Genomic DNA, 17927 nt, shown 5'->3' on the forward strand with positions numbered 1-17927 from the left:
GTGGGTTAAGGATCCGGCGTTGCGGTGAGCTGTGGTGTAGGTCACAGACTCAGCTTGGATCCTGCATTACTGTGGCTGTGGCGCAGGCTAGCGGCTACAGCTCTGATTAGACCCCTAGCCTGGGAACCTCCATATGCCATGGGAGCGGCCCTAGAAAAGGCAAAAAGAAAAAAAAATTATTTCCATCCTGTAGGGTCTGTGGTTTTCAAAAGCTGAAGAGCCTCTGGACGTGGGAGGGAACTGGGGATCTAAGTGACTCTCACAGACCAGTGAGAGTCAGAAGGTCTTAAGTCCTTGTCCAAACTCAGGCCAAGATCCCATTTTATCGACGAATAAACTGAGTCTCAGGCAGACAAAGGCAACCAGCAAGTCAGAGGCACAGAGTGGGTTCCACGGGGGGAATTTCTGACCCTGAAACAGAGCTGCATCAGTGACCCCACGGGAAAATAGGTCTGATTTATTCCTTCCAAGTCTGGAATGCCCGCTCGCAAGACCCAGCAGCAGGGGCCAGACCTAGGAACTCAGACACGACCAAGCCCAAAAGGCCGTGCGGCCGGCCATGCACACCTGAGAATAAAACTCCAAGCCCCACCTCCCCCATCGCTTCTCGCGGCCTCTCGCTCGGAGAGTCCCGCCTCCTTCTTTACCCGGACGCGCAGAGGGGAGGGCGGGGCGGGGCGGAGCCTGGTTGCGAACGGCCGGCATCCCCGCCAATCAGGCTTTCGCACCTTCCAATTGGCCTCGTCCGCTCGGCCTTCTCTTTCCATCGCTCGGTCCTTCCCGCTTGCGTCACGGCTATGCGGCCAATCCACGTGCGCCTCCGCTCTGGAAGATAGTCCCTGCCCCCACCTCATGCCGTTGGCCCACGATTCTTCGGATCGCCCGCTCCAGGCGCTGGGCTCCGCGGGCCCGCTGCCGCGTTCGGCGGGAGCGTGGGGCGGACGTGTGGCAGTGGGCGGCGTGCAAACCGCGGCGGAGGGATCCGCGGGCGGACGCGGGGCGGAGCTGATGAGGGGCGGGGCCTGTAGGGGGCGGGGCGCGGGTTGGGGGCGGAACATGTCTCCCGCCGCAGGAAGATGAGGCAGCGGCGGCGGCCGCGGGCGTAGCGGGCCGGACCGAGCCCAGCGACACGGCCGGCGGGCACCGCGGCCTCCGTTCGCGTCGCCTCCGCCAGTGCCCGGACCGCGGACGGTCCGCCGAGCGGATACGCGGGGAGCCGGGCTACGCGCCACCGCCCACGCGCGCCCCTCGGGGCCGCGACGCCCCTTTGTCCGGGGGGGCCGTTCATGTCGCCGCCCCCCGCGCGCTGCGGGCCGGGCCGCGCCGAGCAGGTGAGCGCGCCGGGACCCTCCGCCGCTCGGTGCCTGGCGGGCTGGGCCGCTCTGGGGTGCGGAGACTCCGAGCAGTGGCTGGCCGGGCGGGGGGCGGCGCGGCCGAAGTCATTGTTCTCCAACTTTGCGCGCCGGAGGGGGCAGGCGACGTGGAGGGCGCGCTCGGGCCCGCGCGCCCCCGCCAGTCGGCACTTGAGGAAAGTTTGCGGAGCCGGGCGGGGGCGCGGGGGGCGCCGCTGGGCTGCCCAACTTCGCGGCGGGGTAGCGGCGCGGGGCCCGCGGGCGCCCCCTCCCCCGGGGGCCCGGCCGGCGCCGGAGTTTGGAGGGGAGCGAGAGAGGGAGAAGGAGCGTCCTTTTGTCTGCGGGGAAGGTGCGCCGCGCCACTGCAGGCGGGGGCCGAAATCCTGGCCGGGGGCCGCATCTGCTCCGCGGTACGCGGGCACGGGCGGCGGCTGCTTCGGGGCGAGCAGCGCAGTGGCGGCGGCAGCGCCGCGAGCTTCAAAGGGCTCCCGGGCCGCGCCGCCCGCACCGGCTGCTGGGGGGGGGTAGGGTGGGGGTTGGTTTCCCGGGCCTCCTCCCACCCCTCCCCCCAGAGCGAGAAGTTCCTTGCCCCTCTTTCTCCCAAAGTGGTTTCGTACATCTTTTGAGTTCGCTTCGAGTCTCCAAAAGTCCTTGTGATACCCCAGAAGTGTCTCGGATCTCCTTGAAAAGCCTGTTTCAGTCTCCCCCACCCCAGGTCTGCCTTAAAATCGGTTTCAGCTACCCCACAAAAAAGTGCGGTTTCGTACTCCTCAAAAAAGTCAGTTTCACACGCCCTCCAAAGAAGAAAAAGCTTCGCGGAGGAGGGGGTGCTCTGGGGCATCCGTTTCACACCCGTCTCCAGTTGGCAAACAAAGCGGGGGTTTCTCCTTTTCTGATGTCGGGTCTTCCTCAACCTCGGAACCCCCTCTAACCCCTCGGTTTCTGCTTGCCGCTCCCGCCCCCTTCTGGGTCCCCGGGGAGAGAAGCTGGAGGGACTTCGCTGTCTGACTGTGGGACGGAGACCCTCATCGGGGTGTGGGACGGGGCTTGGCAGGTGGATCCCCCACCCCGTTCTAGAAAGGAGCCCTGGGGACCCTGTTGGGGAAACCCTGGTATTAGGACAACTCCCCCCCCCCCTTCCAGGGCCGGGAGGCAAGGAATGTTTTTAAAGTTGCTTAAAAATAATTCCCGGATACATGGTGACAATAAAACAACCTAGGGTGGCTTTTCTTCTTTCAGAGTTCAGTTGTTTTTTGTGGGAGGAGGAGGCGAAGTGTGGAGGGAAGCTGTGAGGGTAGGTCCTTGTGTTGGGCGGACCCCTCCTTTAGCCCTGGAGCGGGAAGGGGGATTTGCCTGCCGTCCTACTTGTGGATTTAATTCCCCTTGAATTTGGGGGTGCCTGGGTCTTCAACGTGCACTGACAGCTGCCGGGTGGGGGGGAGTCACCAAATTTCCCTTGGGGCGGGGCTGGGGTCGCCCCTCCCCCTTCCCAGGGGCGGGGCCAGTGGGAAGCCTGGGGGTGGTTGGAAATGAGAGAAGTGGCGGGGAAGAGGGGCGGGTTCTGCCCGAGCTGGGAAGGGACCACTCCGCCCCGCATCCAGTTTAAAATTTGCAACTTGATTCCCTGGTGGTCGCTGAGGGAGTTTCGGGAATCTGAACTCTGTGCGCTCCCCCACCCATTGTTCAAATTCCCCGAGGGCTCTGGGGAGGGGTCTCAAGGGGCCCAAATCCCCGAATCCTGGCCGCCTTGCCCCCACCCCCAGGGTCTGGAAGGGACTCGGCGTGGGAAGACCCAGAGCCTCAGAGCAGCTAGAGGGGCTCTTAGCTCCTCCACTCCCATCGGTCCGCCTCAGCCTTCGGCACTCATACCTCTTCTCTTCTCCTGCCCCTGCACCCGCCGTGGGTCACCACACAGGGCTGTCTCTAGGCCTGAGGAGCCCCTCCTGGCCCTTGGCCATCGGGCCCCCGTTGCTGCTGGAGAATGAACCAGCCGCAGAGGATGGCGCCCGTGGGCACGGACAAGGAGCTCAGTGACCTCCTGGACTTCAGCATGGTGAGTGGTCCCACCCTCCCTTCCCCCCCCTTATGCACGGCGCCCTACAGGCTCCCCAGGAAAAAAGCATCTGCCAAAAACACCCCCAGCATTTGGACCTCAAACTTGTTTGGGTGAAAGGGCCCCAGGTGGGGCTGGGGAAGTTGGGGTGCATGCCAAAGGATGGACTGGCACCCCTCATGGCAGGGAGCAGTGTCCAGAGGAACCTGTCACACAGCTCTTTGCCCAGCACAGACTGAGTCCAACCTGCCCTTTTACAGAGGGAGAAACAGGTCCAGAGTGAGGGAGGGGTCTGCCCAGGGCCTCTAGCTCCTCCTTGGTGGGGTTTGTCCCTGAGGTCCTAGCTTGGCCCTGGGCACACAGTGACCTTGGTTTTTGACCTATACAGTGGTGTGATCAGAGTTATTCACTCCCTTGTGGATGCAAAGAACAGGGGTGCCCAGCGCCTCAGTGACCCACATGAAGGGACCTTCTGTTAGTGGGGAGAGGACACAGATAGCAGTGGATCTGTAATTCTTCAGTCATTTAGTCACATGGGAGCCAGAATGGTGGGTCACCAGCAGTTCAGGTGCAGGTGATGGGAGGAGACCTTGAGAGCATTGCACGGGAATCTGTGGGCAGTGCTGGCTCTGCGGGGGTTGGGGGGGGGTGTCCTTACACTTCCTGGGCAGTGTGCTCCACTCAACATAGCCCCTTCCCCCAACCAGGCTGATGGAGGTTCAGAGAGGGTGCCAGCTTCCAGAGGTCAGACAGGCCCAGGGAGAGTGGGAGTGGTGCATACCTTGGAGGACTGGGGACCTAGGTTTGCCTGCCTGTATGGTGGACCACCTGTCATAGGTGCCATCTCCTCGCACATCTGGGAATTGTGTGTAGGCTTCCTGAATCCTGCCCCCACCCTTCCCCCAGCGAGCACCATTTTGGTTTGAAACAGGTTGGGGAGGATGCTTTCGGTCTGAATTTAATCCTCTGCCAGTACGAGGCCCAGGCCACTGAGTTCTATCGAAAACAAAAGTCCCCAAACTGAAACGACATCAGCCACTCTGCGGAAAAACACAGCCCACGGGACAGCGGCCGCGGCTCCGGAAGGGCCATGCCGGTATTTTTAAGCCCCATTTTATTTTTGCCTCCCCAGCTGAGTAACCAGGGGTGCTGCTCAGTTGTTTTTTTTGTTAAACTGACAAGTCACAGACTATTGGGCTGGAACAGACTGGCTTGGGGGTCTGGGGGGGGGTGCAGGTTCAGACCTAGAGACCTGGCCCCTTGGCCCCTGCCACCCAGCAGCCCCTACCACTTGTCCACCTCCCCCTTGTGTCTGGAGGGTCCATACTCCCCCCCCTCCCCGGCTCAGAACCAGCAATCCATTTCACAGATGAGGAAACCAAGGCTGCACGGATGGGGTGCCTGGTGGCTCTCCTCCCAGTAAGCCCAGAACTGGATTTTTGTTCTCCCTCTTCGTGCTTGTAAGGACAGAGGCCTAGGCGAGCCTCAGGCCCAGAGGCAGCCCCTGTCACAGCTCCCATCTCTTCCTCCAACCCTGCCTGGTTGTTTCTTCCTATCTGCCCCAGAGAAACTGAATTCGCTTGTTTTTTAAAACAACTTGTTTTTAATCAAAACAGAAGAATTTAAAGGGAAGCTTCCTTGGGGCAGGTTTGTATAAAGTAAACAAAGCAAGTGCCCATTAAGTTCCAGAAAAAAGACTGCACCATGCTGTAAAAATTCCACCTCTACCCAGGCCCTGAGCTTCCCTTGTTAGAATGGTGGTTCTGGAGACTTGTGGGCCTCAGTGGTCCCCTAACCCTGGCCTTGAAGGATGAGGGGTAGGGAGGGCACCGTGGGCAGGTGGGCAGGCACGTGCCTAGAGGCCTCTGTGGGCCCAGGGACCCTGTGTGCCTTTGGGTTTCACAACGGCCCATGTGGTCTGAGCTCTGAGACCATTTCACTGATGGGAGCGCTGAGGCTCCGAGGGGTGTGGGGACCCGTCTGGGCTGATCACAAGGCCTGAGGCACCCATAAGACACGGCCCAGTGCCCCTGTGGCAAGTGCCACGTCAGCAGCCTCTGCCCCCCACCACCACCCAGAGTGAAACAGAAATGGAATTGAGTCCCCACTTCCCGAGGAAGGGTGGGGGACTTGGCTGCTACTCCCCAGGCCTACCCACCTCAAGGCAGACCTCCGTGTCCCCAGCAGGAAAGGGTCCTGGGTTGGATGCCCCCAGAGGGGAAGCCAGCCTGAGAGGCCCCACGTGCAGCCCAGTCCACCCCTCCATGGCTCTGCTCTCGCCCAGCCAGCTCAGCCTGTGGCCCCGTTTCCCCTTCTGTGGGATGGGGTGTCGGGGCAGGATTCCTATTGTCTGGTCACTGCCAGGGCTCATGATGTTGCCGGAGAATCACACCCACGCGCCCACACCTCCACCTCTGGGGCAGCCATGGAGCAAAGGTTTGGGGGCTTTGGTTACTCTCAGCCCCGATTCTGGCCGCTTTGAATCATTTGGACCCCTACAAGGACCTCTAAAACTCAACCCCCTGGGGCAGGGACGGGATGGACAGGTTTTGTTTTCTCTGTGGCACGTGGGTTTGTTGATGTTGGGTTTTCCCAGTTAATACTGCTAAGCCGTTTAATCTTTAGGGACTTAACACCAACACTGAATTTGGGTGAGGTAACAGGAGGGGTGGTGACTCTCCCACCTTGGTGCCTGCCCAGGAGATCCATCCTTGCCACTTCTCTGAGCCTCGGTTTCCCCTTCCGATGGCAGCATCTGAGCACAGAGCCCAGCATGCAGGGCGCCTGCTCCCCGTCCCCATCCTGCCACTTGGGGGTCAGGGACACACACTGGACTTGGCAGGAAGGTCAGTGTCTTTGGTTGAGACACGAGTGTTTCAGGCAACCTTTACATCCATCTATGAGTGTGAATGGTCTTGTTTTCTCTTTTCTTTCTAGGGCCACACCCTTGGCATACGGAGGTTCCCAGGCTAAGGGTAAGATTGGAGCTGTAGGCACTGGCCTACGCCAGAGCCATAGCAATGCGGGATGCGAGCTGCATCTGCAACCTACACCACAGCTCATGGCAACGCCAGATCCTTAACCCACTGAGCGAGGCCAGAGATCAAACGGGCATCCTCAGGGATGCTAGTCAGACTCGTTTCCAGTGAACCACGATGGGAATTTCTTTTTTTTTTTGGCTGCACCCGCAGCATATGAAAGTTCCCAGGTCAGGAGTTGAACCCAAGCCACAGCAGTGACAATGCTTGATCCCTAACCCACTGAGCCACAGGGGAACTTGCATGATCTCATTTTTTTTTTTTTAAGCTGAAATTTAAAGGAGATTTTGTATCACTTAAAAGAGTAGATATGTTGTATCAAGCGCCTAAATAGGTTATTTTACCACAACTCCACCCCCCAGAAAGACAGGGGTAGAAGTTTTCGAAATACCCAGGGTTACTGTTGGTGCCCCAGGCTGTTCTCCTGAGGGCCTCCAGGAGCTGGTTCTCACTGGAGAGCCTTTCTCCCCTTGGGCCAGTGGTGCCCTGTGCCCGGGCTGTGCCCCTTACTCATCTCCCCCTCTCCCTCCCTGCAGATGTTCCCCCTGCCGGTGGCCAACGGGAAGAGCCGGTCTGCCTCCCTGGCTGGTGCCCAGTTTGGAAGCTCAGGTAGGACCCCGCTGCCTCGGGGCATCACGTTTTCGTGAGCAGATGACCACGTGTGGTGGGTGGTTTGGGACAGGGTGCAGCCCCAAGCCAACGGTGGGGTGGGGCTGGCAGCTGGTTGCGCCTGAGGGAGGTGTGTGGTGAAGGGCCTGAAGTTGCGCCTGAGGGGAGCGCAGAACGAGCTGCTGTCACACTCACATGACCTGCTTTGGGGCCAGAGGAAGGTGACTGGTGGTCAGCCCAGCATCAGTGTCTGTCCTGCACCCGGAGCCCGGGCCTCTGGCTGGGGTGTGGGGCGTCTGTGTCATTCACATGGTGCCGGGCTGAGGTGGGGGCTCCCCAGCCGCAATGGGGTTTTGGGTCTCCAGTCCATGGAGGAGGGCGGAGAGGAAACTTAGGCCCAGAGGGCCCGTGATGTAGAGCCGCAGCTCTCCACAGCCTGCCCATGTCCTGGCTTTTTTCAGTCAAGTATGTATTAGGCACTTACTGTGTAGATCCAGCACTGGGGTGATTAGCTGGCCTGGCTTGTTGGGGAGCCAGGGGGTTCCTGGGGTCTGGGACTTGGAGCATTCAAACTGGGAACACCCCAGGCGAACCTGGACGAATGGGTCACTCTAACTGGCACTGAGCGTGGAGGACACAGCACAAGAAGGACAGGCGGTGGCCTTGGAGCACACAGCAAGTGTCAGGCAGCAGATCGGGGGGCTGCCACACAGGGTGGTAGGGGCCATCCGTCTCCAAGGAGATGTCTTGAGTCTAGAGTAGCAGGTGCCAAGGCCCTGGGGCCTGACCGGGGCTGGCATGTTGGAAAAATGTTGAGGAGGCCGTATGGCTGGAGCAGAGTTGGGGGCTGAGAGATGGGAGGGGATGGGCAGAAGGATTCATGCTTTACCCAGAGGAGATGGGAACCCCAAGGGCTGTGGGCAGAGAGAGGAGCTGTGTGCATATTGGGGAGTCCACTCTGGCTGCCAGGAGGATTTGGGGACCCCCTTGGGAAGGCTGGCTTTGCACAGACTTTAGCATCTTTCTGGGGTCTCAGGATGGGGGCTGTGTCCTTCCTCATCTCTGGGGTCAGGGACGGAAGGGACTGTCCTCTGCCCTTTCCATCGGGGTGTGCAATGGGCTCTGCCTGGAGGAGGAGGGGGTTTCAGGGGTGGTTTGTGCTCACTCACCCCCCCCCAAGGAGGGACATTGTGCTGCTGCCCTCACTGTCCTGGACTGGCCTTCCTCTCGGCCTGAGGAAGTGGCCTCAGGGCTGGCTGAAGTCCTCCCTTCAGTGTGGAAATCCCCATGGTCACCCTGCCCCCCCACCCCCGGAAATAGCCCTCAGGAACTGGGGGTGCTGCTGCTTCCCTGGCTCAGGCGGCGGGGCAGGTCCCAGGGGACTTCCTGGAGGAGGTGGCATAGGCATGCCCTCATCTTTCCCCAGGCCTCTCTCCCTGGGCTGTCTTCCCTCATCTATGGTCCACTTGGAGGCAGTGGCTTCCAAGGAAGGAGCCCCTCCAGGACACCCCATGCTGCATGGCCTAAGTGGAGCCCCTATAGATTTTCCCTGATTTCTGCAGCCCCAGCCTGCTTTCTGGCCCTGCCCTGACCACTTTGGAGTTGGGGGGGGCGGTCTGGGGCTGAGGTTTCTCGCCCAAAAGAGTTGTAGTATGGCTGGTCCAGCTTGGGAGGTTCCCTATTCTGGACACGCAGCTGGGGACCCCTTTTCCCAGTTCAGTTCCGGTGATAATGCGCCTTCAGAGGGGGCCCGAGACTAGGATCCCTGAGCCCCGAGCTTCAGGCAAAAGATGGGCTGTGTCGCCTGACCCAGGTGGCGTGACTGCAGGCCTTGCTTTCATCATGTGTAAAATAGGCGTCTCCCTGTCGGCAGAGGATTCGCTGTGGAAGCGCTTTATGACCTGAGGTCTGGGTCACGTCTCCTTATCTGCCTTGAGCTCACCGTTGTGTGTGTTGGTGTGGGGGGTCCTAGCGCCAGACCTGGGAGCCACCGGAATTGAGACAAGCCCCTTGAGGGGGTCTCCCAGCCCTGAGTGCATGTCCCTGCCTCCTCCCTGGTGGAGCCTGAGACCCCAGGATCAGGTAGGGGTTGGTCCATCAGCAGGATGGGCCTGGAGCAGTCACCTCCTTTGAGCCTCAGTTTCTATCATCAGTAAGGTGGGTCACCCCTCCCCCGGACAGGCAGTGTCACCTTATGGGGGCACCGTTTGTCAAGAGCTTTCGAATGCTAGTGGGTCCCACCAACCACAGTTCTCTTCATTCTCCTTTCATGCCCCTGCCTAGTGTTTACTTAGAACTTCTCTAAGTCGGCTTGCCTCGCATTGATTCCCTCTGCAAGGGCACTTTGTTTTAGAAAAGCAGCAGCCCAGCCAGCTTGAGGCTCAAGGGGTCTCTGAAGGTGAAGGTTGTGGGAATGGGAAGCTGAGCGTGTCAGGTGCAGACAGGTGGCCTTTGCTGATCTCTGTTTAAAAACCCTGTCAGGGAGTTCCCGTCATGGCTCATTGGTTAATGAATCCAACTAGGAACCATGAGGTTGCGGGTTTGATCCCTGGCCTTGCTCAGTGGGTTAAGGATCTGGCGTTACCGTGAGCTGTGGTGTAGGTCACAGACATGGCTCAGATCCCTCGTTGCTGTGGCTGTGGTGTAGACGGGTGGCTGCAGTTCCGATTCGACCCCTAGCCTGGGAACCTCCATATGCCGCACGAGCAGTCCAAGAAATGGCAAAAAGACAAAAAAAAAAAAAACAAAAAAAACTCTGTCAGGAAGGAGTTGACGACAAACTAGCACAAGACAGGTTTTCTGTCTTTATCAGATGAGAAGACTTTAAAATGGGAATAATTTTCCTCTCCCTTTTGGGAAACCCTGAGGCACAGATCGCAAAATGGCAGCCCTCCCTCTGCCGAAAACCACATGCTTGCTGACACCCTGCTGTTACAGCTCCACGGCTTTCCCAGTTTGTGTGATTCTGAATGTATCACGTGCTTGGGTACGACTCTCACACTAGAAAAGGCAGCGTAGATACTTGGTCTTTGAAGAGGACCCCAGATTAACACAGAGTACGTTCCAGGCTAGAACTGCCAGCCTTGGACATGCAGCATAGCCCCGGCTTTTTCCAGCCTCCTCTCCTTCCGTAGGTGAAAAGGATTATGACGGTTCAGTGGGCATTTACATGTCAGTGATGGGCGAGTATCTTTCAAAAGCAGATGGGCTGGGAGTTCCACCTCTGGCACAGCAGTAGGATCAGTGGTGTCTCTGGAGTACCCGATGCAGATTGGGTCCTTGGCCCCGAACAGTGGGTTAAGGATCTGGCGTTGCTGCAGCTGCACCATAGATCCCAACTGTGGCTTGGATCTCATCCCTGGTCTGGGAACTCCATATGCCAAGGGGCAGCCAAAAAGGAAGGAAAAACAAATTTAAAAAGATGGGCCAGGTGAGGGGTCTTTTTTTTGCCTATACCCACAGCACATTTAAGTTCCCAGGCCGGGGATTGGACCCCAACCACAGCAGTGACCCAAGCTGCTGCAGTGACAACCACAGATCCTTAACCTGCTGCACCACAGGTGAACACCCTAGATGAGTTGTTGTTTTGTTTTGTCTTGTTTTTGTCTTTTGTCTTTTCAGGGCTGTGCCCACGGCGTATGGAAGTTCCCAGGCTAGGCAGGGGTCAAATCTGAGCTGTGGCTCCTGGCCTACGCCACATCCACAGCTACGTGGGATCCGAGCTGCATCTGCAACCTATACCACAGCTCACGGCAATGCCGGATCCTTAACCCACTGAGCAAGCCCAGGGATCGAATGCACAACCTCATGGTTCCTGGTCTGATTCGTTTCTGCTGAGCCACGGCAGGAACTCCCTAGACAAGTTATTTTTGATGACTTTCCCATGACTGTCTTGAGGGCCACACTTTATTTTGGATTTGATCAACTTTTTATTTGGAAATAATGATATACTCAGGAGAAGTTGCAAAGAAATGTGAGGGGATGTTCTGCACGGCCCCTCCCTAGGCCTTCCCTAGCCCGCATGGCCTCTAGTCGGGAAGCTGATCTACAGAACTTATTTGAATGTTTTAATTTATTCTCGAGTTTTACGTGTATGCATGTATGTGCATGTGTAGTTCTTTACAGTTTTATCCCGTGTGTAGCACCGTGAGTCACCACCACATTCGAGTTACAGAATTGTTCCATTACCACGTGACCTCTCAGCTGCTGCCACTCACCACCCATCAGCCCCTCACCCTGGCAACCACGAATTTACCCCCGTCTCTGAAATTCTGTCCTGTCGGGAATGTTATGTACATGGAAACATACAGCCTGTAGCCTTCTGAGATGGGCTTTTTCTGTTGAGCATGGTTCCCTGGAGGACCATCCAAGTTGTTGGCTATATCAACAGTTTGTTCCTTTTTTTTTTTTTTTTTGGTCTTTTTAGGGCCAAGCCTGCAGCATATGGAAGTTCCCAGGCTAGGGGTGGAATCAGAGCTATAGCTGCTTGCCTACACCACAGCCACTGCAACTCGGGGTCCAAGCCATGTCTTCAACCTACACCACAGCTCAAGACAATGCCTGATACTTAATGCCTGAGCAAGGCCAGGGATTGAATCCACATTCTCATGGATACTAGTCAGGTTTGTTACCGCTGAGCCACAGTGGGAACTGCTAACAGTTTGTCCCTTTTTATTGCTGCCCAATGAGCTTTTTAAATACAGCGTAATAATACTTATCAACAATTCATGTCGGAGTTCCTGTTGTAGCCCAGTGGTAACAAACCTGACTAGTATCCATGAGGATGCTGGTTCGATCCCTGGCCCCACTCACTGGGTTAAGGATCCGGCATTGCCATGAGCTATGGTGGAGGCCGCAGACAAGGCTTGGACCCCAAGTTGCTATGGCTGTGGTGTAGGCCAGCAGCTACAGCTCCCAATTCGACCCCTAGCCTGCAAACTTCTGTATCTACAGGTGTGATCCTAAAAAGCAAATTTAAAAAACAAACAAGCAAAAAATTTATTTCAGTGTTTTGTGAACACTGTTGTTGTGTGCCAGGTACCAAGCCTTCATTCTGAGTCCTCATTTTTCATGGTTTGGTGAACTAGGCAGTTATGATCCCCGTTTTATTACTTATGATGAAGTTGATACTCAGAGAATTTAGTCTAGTAACCATCCTAACTAATCACCCACTGCTATCTCTCTGTAGTGTCCTGGACACCACCCTATACTGCCCTTACTCATTTGCAAGAGCTTTTTATATAGGAAGAGTGTTAGTCTTCCGCAATTGATATTGCACCTTTTTTTCTAGCTTAATTTATAATCATTGTGATGGAGACTTTTTTTTTTGCTTTGTTTTGTTTGTTTTTTATGGCCACACCTGAGGCATGTGGAAGTTCCCAGGGCAGGGATCGAGTCTGAGCTAGGTTGCAGCTGTGGCAACATCAGATCCTTGAACCCACTGCACTAGGCTGGGGATTGAACCTGCTTCTCTCCAGCAACCTGAGCTGCTGCAGTCAGATTTTTTTTTTTTTTTTCTTGCTTTTTTAGGGCCGCACCTGGGTATATGGAGGAGGTTCCCAGGCTAGGGGTCGAATTGGAGTTGTAGCTGCCAGCCTACACCGCAGCCACAGCAGCTCAGGATCCAAGCTGTGTCTGCAACCTACACCACAGCTCAGGGCAACACCAGATCCTTAACCCACAGATCGAGGCCAGGGATTGAACCCACATCCTTGTGGATACTTAACTCATTGAGCTACAGCAGGAATTCCAATAGGATTAATTTTTTTTGTTGTGAGGTCTTTTCATTTATGGTGTTCTAGCCTTGGTGCTACTTGTCAAAAAATCTTTGAGAATTAGATGACACAGTCTATTTCCCGTGCCGATGTGAGGGTCATAAATGTGTCTCTTCCTCATTCCATCCAGTTGAGGAATATACAGGCAAAGATGCTGGAGGGCAGAAAAGTGTGCCTTTGCAGTCCTTGGCAGAGCAAATAAAGGAAAAATAAGTGGAAGGTAGAAAACCTGAACAGAAAAGTGATCAGGGTTGAGCTTACACAGCAGTTCCTAGCCAAAGGCACACATCCAGCTCACCTGCAGGGCTGCTTAGAACATACACCCCTGGGCCCTGGGCCCAGAGACATTGATGAAAAGCTTGAGGGGGGCCTGTAAGAGCTTCCCGACATTCTGAGGGGCACCTCCAGGTGGAAGCATGGCCTTCAAAGGCCATGTCCTATAAATAGGGATCACACCCGTTTTATAAATATTGACCACATACTGGGTATAATAAAAACATGAAAAAAGAGAGAAAGAGACCAAAATATCTTAGACCACGTTCTTTTGAGAAAAATGCGGTAAAACTAGAAATAAATTTTAAAATGTAGAAAGAGGTAAAATGACTAACCTTATGGCAATAATGAATTTCCTTTTTATCTACCTCTTGGGTTAAAGAGGAAATTAAAACACCCAAGACAGAATAAACAGAAATCAGCAATAATGTAAACACATTGACACTCTGAGGTGCAGCCAGTGCTGTCCTTGGGAAAGAATCATAGCCTTTGGCAGTATTCAGATACAATGAAAAGAAATGGAATAAACATTCAATTTAAGAAGTTCTAGAACAACAGAATAAACTCAGGAAAACCTTTCTTGGTGGTTTGAAATACCTAGAAGCATTTCCTAAATTGCCATTTACCCATGAATTTTTGTCTCATCTTTTTACTTTTCAATTACTCTCTCAGTATTGCTCAGTGTTAGTTATTGTAGCATTATGGTGTTTTTATAGTCTTACTTCAATTTTTGTTTCTCAGGTCTTTCCCCCCCATGTTTTCAGACATGCTGATTCTTTAGAATAATTATGTCATGTGTCCTCCCACATTTCTCCAAAAAAGAAATCTGTTGGGGTTGTTTTTTTGTTTGTTTTGTCTTTCTAGGGCTACTCCTGCAGCTTATGGAGATTCCCAGGCTAGGGGTTGAATTGGACCCATAGCTGTCTGCCACAGCCACAGCCACAGCCACGCCAGATCTGAGCCATGTCCACAAACTACACTGCAGCTTGTGCAATGCTGGATCCTTAACTCACTGAGTGAGGCCAGGGATCGAACCCACATCTTCATGGATACTAAGTGGGTTCTTTTTTTTTTTTTTTTTTGTCTTTTTTTTGTTGTTGTTGTTGTTGTTGCTATTTCTTGGGCCACTCCCGCGGCATATGGAGGTTCCCAGGCTAGGGGTTGAATCGGAGCTGTAGCCACCGGCCTACGCCAGAGCCACAGCAACTCGGGATCCGAGCCGCGTCTGCAACCTACACCACAGCTCACGGCAACGCCGGATCGTTAACCCACTGAGCAAGGGCAGGGACCGAACCCGCAACCTCATGGTTCCTAGTCGGATTCGTTAACCACTGCACCACGACGGGAACTCCCTAAGTGGGTTCTTAACCTTCTGAGCCACAAAGGAAACTCCTTTTGGGGTTCTGATGTATAAATTCACAGATAAATTTAGGAAGAACCATGTGTTTTCATAGTACTGCCTTTTCGCATTGTAAGCGCATGGTGTCTCCTCTCAAGTTTTGACCATTAAATTTTTAAGATAAACTTTGAAAACTGAGGTGTAAAGCACTTAGTCATTGTATGGTTTCTCATTCTTTCTTCCTCTCTTTCTTTTTTTGTTTAGTCATATGCTTTTTTTTTTTTTTTTAGGCCGTGCCTGTAACACGTGGAAGTTCCCAAGCCAGGGACTGAACCTGTACCACGGCAGCGACCCAAGCCACTGCAGTGACAATGCCAGAAATTTCACACACTGCACCACAAGGGAGCTCCTGGTCACATACTTTTTCAGTGAGCTTTGTTTCTAGGTGTTTTAGGACTTGCTTTGCTCTGGTTTGGGGATCATCATGTTTTCTACCTGGTTGTCCCCTGATATCTCTTAATTATTTGCACTTTTCCCTTGGCTTCGTTCTCCAGGTAAACCATCCTCAGGCACTTGGTCTCCCCCATCCTGGTGCAGATGCCATGTGCCTTTTTGCATCAGCTAGTGTTTCTAGAACCACAGGGGCGTATGCAGCTTGGTTTATTATCAGCAGGACCGGGCCTGATCCTGGCTGTTGATTCAAGATAGATCTCTCTGTCTGTCTGTGTTTATCACATTCAGGGCGTTTCCTTTTGAACCTACATGACCATCCACATGAGTGATTGGCATGTCATGGTGTGTGTTGGGCGTCTGGGAACGGCCCCTGGTTTCCTCCTTCCCCATGTCCTGATGCTGTCCACTAATGATTTTCTTACCCCAGCACTCCTTGAATTTCAGGTTTGGTCCACTCCTATTTAGCTCCTATTTGCCTGTGTCTCTTTGTCATGTGGGACTAAGGCTTCTTGTGGCTTCCAGTCATGTTTCTGCCCCAGTTTCTCTGGAACAGTCTCCAGTGAGGGGGACATCCATTACCTCGGCACTAGAGCTGGCCTGCCACCATGTTTGCATCTGACAATTCTCCAGCTGCCTTATTTCTCCTGTGGCACTTGGCCTGTTGAGATTTTGACCACTTCTCTTGTCAGTTCTAGCATTTTGTTAGCAAAAATTCGTCTATTTCAGGCACATTTAAAAAGGGCTCATGTTGAAGTTCCTGCTGTGGTGCATCTGGTTAAGGATCTGGTGTGGTCTCTATGGCAGCATGGGTTCGATCCTCAGCTGGGTTCAGTGGGTTAAGGATCTAGTGTTGCCACAGCTATAGCGTAGGTCGTAGCTCTGGCCCGGGGAACTCCCATATGCTGTGGAAGTTGCCAAAAAAGAAAGAAAGGGAGTTCCCGTCGTGGTGCAGTGGTTAACGAATCCGACTAGGAACCATGAGGTTGCGGGTTCGGTCCCTGCCCTTGCTCAGTGGGTTAACGATCCGGCGTTGCCGTGAGCTGTGGTGTAGGTTGCAGACGCGGCTCGGATCCCGCGTTGCTGTGGCTCTGGCGTAGGCCGGTGGCTACAGCTCCGATTCAACCCCTAGCCTGGGAACCTCCATATGCCGCGGGAGCGGCCCAAGAAATAGCAACAACAACAACAGACAAAAGACAAAAAAAGACAAAAAAAAAAAAGAAAGTGGCTCACATTGTATTCTTTTTTATCTTTTGCCTTTTTTTTTTTTTTTTTGCTTTTTAGTGCTGTACCTGCAGCATATGGAGGTTTCCAGGCTAGGGGTCAAATCAGAGCTACAGCTGCTGGCCTACACCATAGCCACAGCAACTCAGAAACCAAGTCGAGTCTACAGCCTACACCACAGCTCAGGGCAACACCAGATTCTTAACCCACTCAGTGAGGCCAGGGAACGAATCTCCATCCTCACAGATAAATTTGGGTTCTTAACCCGTTTGAACCACAGCAGTAACTCCGTCACGTTGCATTCTTTTTTTTTTTTTTTTTTTAGAGCCGCACCCATGGCATATGGAGGTTCCCAGGCTAGGGGTCCAATTAGAGCTACACCTGCTGGTCTACCCCACAGCCACAGCAGTGCCAGATCCAGGCCGTGCCTATAACCTACACCACAGCTCATGGCAACGCAGGATCCTTAATCCACTGAGCAAGGCCAGGGATCGAACCTGCAACCTCATGGTTCCTAGTCAGATTGTTTCCACTGCGCCGTGATGGGAACTCCACGTTGCATTCTTAAATAAAATACAGCCCTTGTTTTGTTGGGAGGTTGAATCCGTGTCTCAGTCCAGAATGGTTGCTCTTTTTTTCTTTCTTTCTTTTTTTTTTTTGACTTTTGAATCAGAGACCCGTTTGCCTCTGTTCTCTTGCTTGGTGATCAGTCGGTGTTGAGGCTTATCGGGTTCCCTCTGAGACCACTTAGGCCACATCCCGTTGGTTTCAGTAATGCATATTTTTGTTATTTTTTTATGGACACTGGATAATAATTGGTTAAAAATATTTCCCTTTGAGTCTAGTTCTCTTGGAGGTTTCTCCTTTACAGGTTGGGAGTGGTGTGTTTGTTCCTCAATCATCGAATTTTTGGTCACTGATGAAAAAGTCGTGGCGGCTTGGGCTGTGGCTGTGGTTGGGGAGAAGCATGACATTCCTGCTTGCCTGAAATGTGGGCTGCTGCTGTCATTCTTCCTGAGAGCTCCAGGGGTACTGTGACACAAAACCACAAGGTTTTTGTCTCCTGCCCATCCCGTTTAGATTTGCACTTTGTTCAGTGTCAGGGACCAAGAGTGGTGGGAGCTTCCATGTTTTTTGGTCTCTGTGCAGTTGGGCTCCTGGAACCCAGGGGGTAGGATGTTCTCTGTGGATCCCACCCACCATCCAGAAGAACCTCCCCGCTGTTCTACCAAAAGCTTGCCCCATGAATTCAGCCTTTCCTATGAATCTCACAGACCCCCTTTCTCAGTTGCATTACCTGGTATTTCTTTTGCATATGCTTGTCTTCCTGAGTCATTTGTTCCAGAAATGTTTTCCGTAGGTACCGTGTTTCAGATTTCAAGAAATTGAGTCTGGGTCTGTTGTATATTTGCAGCCTCTTTCCCCACACTCTTGTTTTAGCTCTTCCAGTCTGTATACATCCTCCTTGCAGTCGTGTCTGGTGTGTTTCCTAGCATTGGATTTGGACTGTCTGGGCTGGTTTGCAGCTCTACTGATGGTGTTTCTAATGGTTTTAAGGAATGAACTGAAGACTCCCATGTCTGGCTTTTCAGCCCCAGAAGTGAAATCACATCTTCCTGTCCTGCAGGAAAGCGATCTTCCCCAACCCTCCTGTTCAGTATAAATATATTGCCACTTTTTGTTGTTGTTGTTGTTGTTGTTGTTGCTATTTCTTGGGCCGCTCCCGCGGCATATGGAGGTTCCCAGGCTAGGGGTTGAATCGGAGCTGTAGCCTCCGGCCTACGCCAGAGCCACAGCAACGCGGGATCCGAGCCG

General features: G+C 53.8%; 1 protein-coding gene across 9 annotated transcripts in view; it reads left to right on the forward strand.

Moving 5' to 3' along the window:
- The window catches only part of TCF3 (transcription factor 3), a 47197-nt gene continuing 30309 nt past the window's right edge, over positions 1040-17927 (forward strand). For 6 of the 9 annotated variants that reach the window (XM_021084229.1, XM_021084226.1, XM_021084227.1 and 3 more), the window contains exons 1-3: positions 1120-1331; positions 3268-3405; positions 6980-7052. In XM_021084229.1, the coding sequence (XP_020939888.1) occupies positions 3334-3405; positions 6980-7052 (145 nt within the window). In that variant the 5' untranslated portion in view covers positions 1120-1331; positions 3268-3333. Of the gene's footprint in view, positions 1332-1990; positions 2647-3267; positions 3406-6979; positions 7053-17927 lie in introns of those variants that run through there. The other 3 variants (XM_021084225.1, XM_021084224.1, XM_021084223.1) reach the window with 3 other exon arrangements.

The sequence above is a fragment of the Sus scrofa genome, chromosome 2, assembly GCF_000003025.6.
Source record: "Sus scrofa isolate TJ Tabasco breed Duroc chromosome 2, Sscrofa11.1, whole genome shotgun sequence".
In the NCBI taxonomy this organism is placed as follows: domain Eukaryota; kingdom Metazoa; phylum Chordata; class Mammalia; order Artiodactyla; family Suidae; genus Sus; species Sus scrofa.